The sequence below is a fragment of the Amphiura filiformis genome, chromosome 13 (assembly GCF_039555335.1).
Source record: "Amphiura filiformis chromosome 13, Afil_fr2py, whole genome shotgun sequence".
Lineage (NCBI taxonomy): Eukaryota > Metazoa > Echinodermata > Ophiuroidea > Amphilepidida > Amphiuridae > Amphiura > Amphiura filiformis.
The window spans coordinates 48,189,644-48,200,858 of record NC_092640.1 but is presented as its reverse complement, the minus strand read 5'-3'; the positions used below and the strand labels follow the sequence as shown (position 1 = coordinate 48,200,858).

The 11,215-nt window shown below is 38.0% G+C and overlaps 1 protein-coding gene across 1 annotated transcript in view; it reads left to right on the top strand.

Annotated features, from left to right (window-relative positions):
* The first annotated feature begins 5,674 nt into the window (after window positions 1–5,674).
* The window catches only part of LOC140168460 (uncharacterized), a 45,246-nt gene continuing 39,705 nt past the window's right edge, over window positions 5,675–11,215 (top strand). The window contains exon 1 of the mRNA XM_072191858.1: window positions 5,675–5,862. Within this exon, the coding sequence (XP_072047959.1) occupies window positions 5,787–5,862 (76 nt within the window). The 5' untranslated portion in view covers window positions 5,675–5,786. The remainder of the gene's footprint in view (window positions 5,863–11,215) is intronic.

Here is an 11,215-nt window from a genome sequence, read left to right as displayed (position 1 = left end):
TTGCACTGCGCAGTCATAGACAGAGGTCAAAGCAGCATATGGTATGAGGCTGAATATTTTGAATTTATGTTCGTTTACGGCCAAAGGTTCAAAAGTTCATTTTGCATGGAGTACAATATAATGCAGTATATGTTTTTCCTAATAAAAAGAGCTAAAAAGAAAGTCTTTTCAAGGTAGGCATACATGTGATGTAAATATTTACGCAACATTAAAAAATAGTGGTTGAGGAAATAATTACAAATTACCAAAAATATCATCAGAAATTAATTTTAACATGAACCATTTCCCCGAACTTTTATAAAACATGTTATGAAAATGTGTTCTTTGATATGATGGAATGATGATGCTGATAATGGTGCATGATGATGATGATGTTGATATGAAGATGATGATGTTAAAGAAGACGACACACGATTTAATGATGACAAATTATGCTTTATACTAATTGGTTATATTAGAACGTTTTATAAACGCTATGATTGCGTTCCATCATGATTGTCTTAAGAGCCGTTGTATACGTTATTATTTCGTTATTAAAACGTTTTGGTGCAAACATTCAGCAATCAAGAATTGAACTGTTACATCATGTCACATGGTAGCGTTTTTAAAACGTTTTATAGACGTTTCACAAAACCGAAACCAAACTAAAACCAATTTAAAACGTTTTGAAAACGTTTTGTGTTTGCTGGGCTACTACTATCCTGGGCCTACTCAATAACGTACAAGTTAACCTTTTCCATGTTTTCTCTTCTTTTTTCTTTCTTGTCAATCACTAAAACTGGTAGGAATTTGATATTGCGTCCTCTACCCTTCAGAAAGTGCCCCTCCCTCAATACTACTTACATGCATAGGCCTACTAAATTACGTGCAATTTAACTTTTTCTCTTCTCTTCTCTCTTCAATTTTTCTCACTTTCTTTTCTTTTTTTCTCTCCTTTCCCCCTTTTTTTCTACTTGTCAGTCACTAAAGTACTGGGGGAATATGATATTGCGTCCCACACCCTTCAGAAAGCCCCCACCCCCATGATCGATGCACATGTTCGCCATAGGCCCCGGGGGGGGGGCACTTCCATAACAGATATGCATCATGTGCCTCGCCATAACACCCCTTTTTCAACCCGGCATGTACCCAATGACCCCCCTTTTTGTGTTATGGTCCTACCTATTACCCAATGACCCCCTATAAAAAAATTCATGTACTAAATGACCCCCTTTGTTCTATTTCCTGCTACCCAATGACCCCCTTTTAATTCCCCAATTTAGGTGGTATTTGTGTTCTCCTCCAGAAATAATGAGATTTCTCAAATTTCCAAGGTGGCCAAGTTGTTTTTTCGCAGTTTGGCACTTATTTATGTGTACTTAATGATACTCTTTTGGCAATCCTGTACCCAATGACTCCCATTTTACAATTTGTTACCCCAATGACCACCCTTTTTTCAAAGTTTCATACCGAATGACCCCATTTTTTAAGGTTGTGTACTGAATGACCCCATATGTTTGTAATTGTACATTTGACCTGAATGCCCCCTACTTTTAACATGGCCGAGGCACATCCCTGCCATTTCAGATAGGGAGTGCCCCCCCCCCCCCGGGCATAGGCCTACATCCGGCACAAGCGCCTGCGAAACCTTCCAAACACCTGCGGTATATAAACGAAAGAATAACGAACAAACCCAGGGTATATACAGAACAGTACGAACACACATCGGACAACTTCCGAACATGTGTATTCGGCACACTCCGTTTCAAGTTTTGTGCATGCACAAAACTTGAAACGTATTCAGCATCGAAGTGGTTACGTAATTCTCTTGGTTACCGGATCACGCTATTTTGATATCCTTCGAGTACCATATACTTTGTGTGGTGATTGTTTCGATCGTAGTTCAATACTCTGGCGCGTGATCCCGTTGGCATAGTAACCTTACGTAACTTCGATACTGAATTGTCGACGGACGAAACAAACATCACCTAACACGAAACGCATTTGGCGGATAATAGCAGGACATATGAAGAACATAAAACGAACATTGACGAACACTAACGGATTTGCTAAAAGTTGCTAAAATACCATCCGTTTCTTATACGGAAGACCGATCCGGTGTAGTGTGACACTAAGACGGTCTTGGTCAACGTACATCACCGAATGAAAAAATATGTTATCCGGTGGCGAAATCACCAGTTCGGAAGAATATTTGGGGGTGAAGGCCTCACAGGAACGTATTTGCAACGAACACGGGCCGAGTGCAACGAACAAAGAACGAACATGAACGAAAGGAGAGCGAACAAACTCCGGCAATATGCAGCACCATACGAACACACATCGGATAAATACCGAACATGTGTATTCGGTACACTCCGTTTCAAGTTGTGTGCATGCACAAAACTTGCCGACGGACTTAACGAACATCACCTAACACGAAACGCATTTGGCGGATGATAGCAGGACATAAAAAGAACATAAAACGATCATTGACGAACAACAACGGATTTACTAAAATACCATCCGTTTCTTGTACGGAAGACCTATTCGGTGTAGTGTGACAGGCGCATTACAACTGCACAAGTTATGTGTGTAATTTTAGAGAACGTTGACCGACAGAGGGTGTCAATATAGGCCTATGTGTCGCTTTTGAAAAACAGCGAATCATGCGCATGCTCAGCATGCAAATACGACAGCGATTTAAAACACTGATCATGCGTGCGATTAAGGTTTCTGCAAAAGCGATTGGGTATAATGCATCTTTAGAAATGACCGGCGATTGTGTCACTTCATGCAAGACAAATCTTGGAATCGCTGATTTTAGCAGGACAAGTGAATAAGGATATATGTGACTCCTCGCCACAACTGAGCCCGGATGTCGCCAGTGCCACTATTGAGATATGCTCCATCGAACTTAACAATAAACAATAGGAAAGAAAGGATTTATTGACTGTTTTATTGATTTTTCACTACTTAAATGTCAAGTACTATAGACATGATATACATCATTTTAAAGCTAATTTCAAGCAGAATATTTTGGTTGAATATCTCAAAATGATGATTGGCGACATCCGGGCTCAGTTGTGGCGAGGAGTCACATATTACATCAGTCGTCCAGAACATTGCAAGAACTCTAGGATCACCAACAAGAAGACCGCTGGTTAAGTACTGATTGTGTGATTTTATTGTATGCAATATTGTTGTTATATGTACCAATCATACTTTGTTTTTAATTAAAGACTTATATTTTGTTAGCTTAATCAAGCAGTGTATTTGTGTTGTGCATTCGTGTGAGTTCGGGTAAAAGGTGAATTTGGCCTTGAAAGTCAGTACGACTCGTAACACACTATCCACACTAAAATGTTTAAAATGCCAAATCTGTGTCGCCCATAGTTTCAAGTCGCATTCAGACATACTGCAGTTACTGTCCGTTTTCCTATACACAATACACAGTGCTCTCACCATCGACGCGTGACCTCTACAAATGATGTATGTTGGAAGAATGGACACTTGCCTAGTTAACATCACTGTGTGAAAAATAACCAGCCAATATTTAATTTATTCTCCAAACTTCTAGCAAATATATTTCTCTAACATGACCTAAAAGTACAGCTAGGTTAGATGTTCAGAAATGGTCGCACTTTTGTAAAATATGAGTGAGGGCAAAGCATAGCTAGCCCATAGCTAGCCAACTCCCCGTGTTAATTGAATGGAGATTTGACCGAAAATATTGAGCTATATTGGTAACGGACCGCATCGTTCTGAAAACGGTACAAGCTACATTTAAACTATTCTAAATAGGTTCTAGAAAATATAGTTTTGTAACAATGTCCTAAATTTTTAGCTACTTTAGATGTTTGGAGAGGGTCGCACTTTTGTGTTTTAGGAAGGATATGTAAACGACAGATAACACCAAAAATATGAAGAAATTATTTCCAAACCGTGTTAAGTCAACATTGTCTCATTTCGTGAACAAAGGTACACATACCATTGTTTCCTTTCGTTTCCATTATAATCGGTGACCCAACTGAAGCTATAATACCAGCTTTATTGCGATGTCGCACATGTAAAACAGACACTTGTGCACAACCAGAGAAGATCTGATTTAATCAGTTGAGCTGCTTCAATGAGTGTTATCTTGGTTTAATAGCTTTTAATGGGGTTTAAGTCCTGCAAAGGTCGAGATGAATTCTACTGTAGACATGACTGCATCATGACTTGTTTCGTCAGAAAGAAACAACTTTTATTAATATAACTTATACTTAGGAGTTGCTTTCTAAAATGTGTGGGGCTAGAGGTTGTGACATGCCTAGAAAGTATAAAACAACAAAACTGATTATGCATATCCATTGTTTTCCTCCATATGAATATAACACAATGGTTTCAAAGTAAAAAAGAAATCAGGTCTATTAATGGCAAAACGTTCTAACGTTACGTTCATGTCGTCACAGATACGTTACCTAAATTCTACTCCCCTAGGAAAAAAACGCTGCGATAATTGAAGCCAAATACCATACGAGACTTTAGGACATTGGTGATGACTGATCAATTATGGGTATTTTAATACCCATACTTGATCAGTCTTAAAAGTCGGTAAGTTTTTACACTTGCACTGTTAAGACAAAGGTGGGAAAGGGCTTCACAGATACGTTACCACATATACGTTACCCCCCATACGTGCAAGTAATATTGCTCAAAAATGGAGTATTGTTGAAAAATCATACATGCATTGTTTTGTGTTCTGAAAGTATTCAAGTTTACGATTCTGAATGATTTTCATGAATTCTTCGTGGTTGGCATTTTGTCATTCCTGAGACCAAACTTGAACACTTTATCAGAGAAGGCCATATAGTTTTGGATCAGCACCAGTCCTTGTCTGCACTTGCTTGAATGCACTACAACTAATGTGCGAGTATACTCCAGCGGAGGTTTCTGCACAGTATTGGAAGATGATGATGATGAAGACAATGAAGGTGAGAGAATTGGGGTTTTTTAAAGTCATACCCGATTACCCCCCTTTTTCTAGAATGGCATCATCAAAAGCCACAAAATAATACGGAAACCTTCAAATTCTCTTATTTCAGCAAATTTGTATTGGGAATTTGGAAAATTCGGAACAAGAAATATAATTTTGGTCCATTATTTTTTCTACCCGATGACCCCTTTTTTGAAATCTTATACCCAATGACCCCATTTTTTTCCACAATATTATACCCAATGACCCCCTTTTTCATTTTATTTGTGCCCAATGACCCAAAAACTTTGTACTTCGCGACGCCGGTAGGCACATGCCCGTCACTGTTAAAATCCCCCCCGGATTTAGATCAACGAAATGACCATTTTCCCCCTTAATGCTAACTTTATAACAATAAATAAGTACATACATATCAAAAAGGTCCATTTCGTCGAAAGTAACAAAGTGTAAAGTTTACAGCCACGTTAAATACAATTAGTGGCATTGCAAAAAACAACTTAGTTCCTAAAGTTCACTTTTGTGTGCTTAAAATAATAAAATAACGTTTTATACTATCAAAAAATCTATACACATCATAACACTATTACCGTGTCCTTTGATTTTAACCTGCATATTTTCCTGAAGAAATGTGGTTACCAAACTTATTGTGCTAATTGTAAAGTAAATCATTGATCCATTACTATGCTTATTGTGCATAAAAAGTGAACCAAATCAGTTACAGGACGTAAACTTGGCAGCCATTTTTTGCTAGTCATATTCATGGAAAGGCAAAAGTAATTTGGGTTAGATAAGGTTTGACCCAGGTAGAAAAAGGGAACAGAAAAATGTAGGGATGGAACCAGCTATGATGAAGGAAATCCTTATTGTTGCGTTGGTTGCTGTCTTTATGCCGCACTATTCATCAGCGGGTAAGTGAATTATATATTACTATCTTTAAGGGTTGACGAGGTATTGTTGGTCGAAGCAACCAAAAAATCGATTGTCATTATCTAAATCAATATATATATTATTCAAAACTAACACTTTGATGTTTTGCAAAATGTTCATTCTACAAATCATATACTTTGAAAACGTGCTTAATTTATTATTGCTATAAATGAGTTATGTACGTTTTACAAAAGTGTTGTTGTTTCAGCTCTTTCAGCAACATAACTCAAGAACCACAGGACCTACAAAAATATCTGTGATATTTGGATTCTTCTACACGCTCGCTATGAATTGAGTAATTCAAATTTTGCCAAAGCTCACTACCATTTGCAAGATGCTGTGAACTACCAAATCGCAACAATTTAAAATTGTTGCTAACCTTAAGTGTATACAATTATGGTAGAGAACCATACAATAGTGGCCTTGACATTAACCAGCATGTTGTGTACTTGTTGTTTAAATGTTTAAATGCCACTTCTTTTGACATAAAAAGCGAAATCCATTAAGCCGATATTTAACTTATGGGTTCCTACGTACTCCTTAATAAAATACTTAGAGAATAAAGGTATTGTTTTTAGCCGCTGGAGTGCATCTATCGTCTCATATAACACGGGCGACATCATTATTTTAATTAAAATACGCCAAAAATAATGAGACGATAGATGCACCACAGCGGCTAAAAACAATACCTTTATTCTCATTCTTTAACACTTCAATTCAAATAAATGTGTTAATCATAGGTATACCAAATTTTAATCAAATTAAATCCTAAATTTTACAAGGAATTACCTAGGACTTAGAATCCGTCCCGTTGTTGCTATATGCCTCCGATTGGTTCAAATATCGCGTACGAGTATGGCGTCGACACGCACGGGCTAAGGTGTGTGATATCGTATCATATCACACGGGTAAGAACCAATAAGATTGCAGGAACATTCTCAAGTGTTTAAGAATGCCTGTTATACACACAAGCGGGACACACCGACATCGCCTGGCTAATAATTACTTGGTATAGCAGAGATACTAAAATCAGTACCCGGGATCGATACACGTGAATGTGTTATGCACGATTTGATATTCAGACGATAAATCTTTGCATAACGGGGTAGAAAATGATGAATATCTCCCGTAAATAATTTAGTCTAAAGAAACCAGATTTGGTTCCTTGCACTTGAATATATCTGTTCAACGGATATGATAGTCGTTAGCTAGCGTCATGAGAAAGAAGCGTGCGTCTTGAACTCAAAATGACAAAATATTCTGATTTTATATGTGCCGAACTATAACGTATAGCGTAGGCTAGCTGCACACACTCCCGTGGAGGCAGTATAAAAGTCGATGACCATTGACCTCAATGGCGTATACGTGCTCACTCACACACCGAGAGGTCAATTACCAGGCTATTGTCAGTAGCCTTAGTCGGATGCCCTCGGCTCATTAGGTCGGAACAAAATGGCCATGCGTGGCTGTGGATTCATACTACCATGGCGATATCTGCCATGAAGATATCGGGGCGATGACACTGTGCGGGAGTTTGTTCGGGCTTTTGGTTATGAAACAAAGGCTGTTGTGATATCAAACCAATAAAGAAGCATAGTCAAGTTTTTGGTTAAAAATCAATATTAAATTTGTTTACAAATTGAAGCGTCTGAACGAAATGTGTGTTACGTGGGGCTTATGCTATAAAGTACTAGTACTCCCCCCGTTGGAATGTCTTTCCGCACCCGCTATAACCGCAGAAAATGTTAATTTGTAATGATACTACAAATGGAAAACGTATCAAACCTATAACTATCACTAAAATATGAACCCTTTAATCAATATAATTGCACGAACCTAGACCCATCATTAATTTTCATTACAAAAATAAAACAAGAAAATATTTTTCACACCTGCCAAACACAAGTCACCAAATTTCGAAAACACCAAAAGTGCGAATATTTCCAAACACCTAAATTAGCTCAAAATTTAGGACATGTTACAAAACTATATTTTCTAGAATTTCAGAGAGAACTTTAAATCTTGGCCGGTTATTTTTCACACAGTGACGTTAACTAGGCAATGCCCTATTACCTATAACATACACTAAAACACCAAAGTGCGAATATTTCCAAACGCCTAAAATTAGCTAAAAATTTAGGACATGTTGCAAAATTATATTTTCTAGAATTTCAGAGAGTACTTTAAATGTTGGCCAGTTATTTTCACACAGTGATGTTAACTAGGCAATGCCCGTATACCTATAACACGCACTGTTTGTAGATCTCACGCGTCAATGGTAAGAGGACTGTGTATTATGTATAGGAAAATGGACAGTAACTGCAGTATGATCCTTTATCAGCCCTATCCCTAACCCATATATAAGTCCATCCTCATTCTCTTCACATTCAACATGTTCAAAGAAGAGGCCTGTATTTTATACTACGGATATTGTTTCAAAGTAAATCACACAAGATTCTTCACACAAGACTTGTTCCTCTAACACGTCTTAAGCAATTACAGGCCTAAAGCGCGAGTTTTCATGATTGTATTTTTTTTAATTTATTGACAATCATAAACAAAACAGTTTTGTATTCATATTCGATTGTTTGAGGCCAAACAATTTAGACAGAAACCAACATACATGCGTCAACATGGGGTGGGATGGTGGGGGTGGATTTCATGGACCATCCACCTTTTTCAAAATATTGGATGGGTTTATCCGTGGGGCAACCGTCACTCAGAAGACCCGTTACTCAGAAGGCCCACTATTCAAAAAACGCGTCAATTTCTGAATAGCGGGCTTGTTTTCATTTAAAACGACCCGTTAACCAGACGACCACCTAATCAGAAAACCCCTTAAGCGCAGTGGCGTAGTTACCGGGGGAGGGGCAGGAGGATCGCCCCTGGCAAAATGGCCTATTTGGGCCCCCGCCCCCTAGCGCAAGGAAAAGAGAGGAAAAAGGAGAGAGAGAGAGAGAGGAAAAAAGAGAGGAGGAGAGAGGGAGTGGAAGGGAAAAGAGAGGGGGAGAGAGGGAGAGGAGGTGAAAAGAGATGGGGAATATACGATATGCAATACCATACGATTATTATCAACAAGCTTGGCAAAAATAGTCTAGGGGAGGGAAAGAGAAAGTACGATATGTAGTGCCATACGATTATTATTAATATACTCGACAATATACTTGACTTCTTGAAGACAAAGAAATAGATATCTTTTGAAATGCTAATTGCACAAAAGCACCTATAGGAGCAGTATATTGACTAAAAACAAATAAAACAATAGGGCCAACCCAAAAAGAAAAGTCGAATAAGGTGGTCAAGAAGGCCGTGTCCGACATGTTTCTTGTATTGCATGCCCCAACCGAACATTTTCAGTATCGACACAAAATTTGGCCGATTTAGTCATTTACCATTGAGCTATTTCAAACTTAGGGCCGGATTTACCATTAGACCAGATGGGTACGGGTCCAGGCCCCTAAAATAGCCTAAGGTATGTTCCCCAAAACACCATGTTTTGGACCGAAATAATTATGGTAACATTGCAAAATGGCCTTTACGTAAAATTTACCTTCATTTTGGGCTAAAATTGTCTGAAATTGGACATTTTAGCGCGCGAACTTTAACCAGGAAATTAGCAAGCATTATGGCCAAAATTCATTTCCATTAAGACCAAAATTAGTAATAAAAAAAACAATTTTTTCTCGTGGAGCGCGCAATTTCTTTGAAAAAGTAATAACCCAGTTTACCACTGTATTGCCAAATTTAAACTTATTACCTAGCTGGGGTTACACCCCAGCTAGGTACTGTAATGCTATCCGATCTTTCATTCTGGCAATTTTCTGGCACTTGCTCTAGCTCAGGCATGCTTTGACCGATTTTAACCTAACTTGGTCATAACCACCACTGACCATGATCATACATGTCACATGGCACTGAAGTTGTCAAAGGTCACAGAGGGGTCAAATAGGCCAAAAATGTGATTTCAACTAAAAATGCTTCTTCTCCTACATATAACGTTCTACAGTGACGTCACTTGCACATAAGCATTGGCTATATCCAGTGCCCAAATTGTGTAAAAAGAATTGAGGTCAAAGGTCATTAAGAGGGTATTTCCGGTATATAACCAAATACCTTCAAAATGCTTCTTCTGCCACAAATTACATAGCACAATAACGTTACTTGCACATAGGCATCGGCTATATCCAGTGCCTATAACTTGTACACAGAATTGGGATCAAAGGTCATTAAAGGGGTAAAATCTTTCAATTGCATTATCTGGATATCTGTAAGGAGTATGGGCTCAAACTCAGTGACAACAAATCTCATGACCAGGGGAACATTTTGCAGGGGTCATGTCAAAGGTCATGCAGAGGTCAAATTTTAGAAATACATTTTCTGGAGATCTGTAAGGGGTACGGGGCTCAAAGTCTGTGACAACAAACTTAATGACCTTGCTGGTGTCAGGTCAAAGGTTATCTGGGGTCAAATCTTAGAAAATCTCAAAATTTGATTTTTCTTTACTGACTCGAGGAAGGCATACGAACTATAGCGTTTGTTCATACAAAGCCATGGTAGGCTTCTTATCCCATGAACCTAAATATTTGTTGGTGATATCATTTGGTAACGGAAATATTTGGACTAGAAAACAAGCTCAATGACCTTCCCACGGCTTGTTTGTTGTAGTTATAACAGCTGTAACCATTTTTGTGATCACAATAATTAACCAAGAAAATTTTAAAACTTTCAACGGAAACTGAAGGCAAATAAATAAATATTTACCTGCTAATATTTTCGGTAACTAACTGTTACCATCCTCAGGCAGTAATGACTGGCTGACTGTCTTCTTCACACTTGGATGATTTTGGTGTTTCTAAATCGGAATAATTATTGTGTTTAGGATGTGACAACAAGTGTTCATGTAAAAAAATGCTTTTTAAGGATAAAACAGAGCACCCTCTATTCTGAAATCTCTCTAACCCCTTTGACTGGTGATTAGTCCTACTAAATTGACTACAACTCGTTTTATATCATAGAACGATGATGGTGTTTAAATATCAAAAGCGTCTCCATGGTAGGACTAACCATCATTTAGACCAGGTCTAATGTAAGACCTTTATCTAACTTGTTGTGTGCAATATGGAAAGACAACGAATGAATAAATGCATTATTTCATTTATAAAATTAAACTCTTAAAACCATTCAATAATTATTGGACTTACGTTTTTTTGAGATGCTACGGTATCGCACCTTATATCCCAGGTGCATCTTTAGGCCATCTGTTGATCTGGTGGCCACTGGTGAGATAGTGTTGCCAAAGGTTGTTGATTTAGAGTCAAACTTCTTGCGAATGTT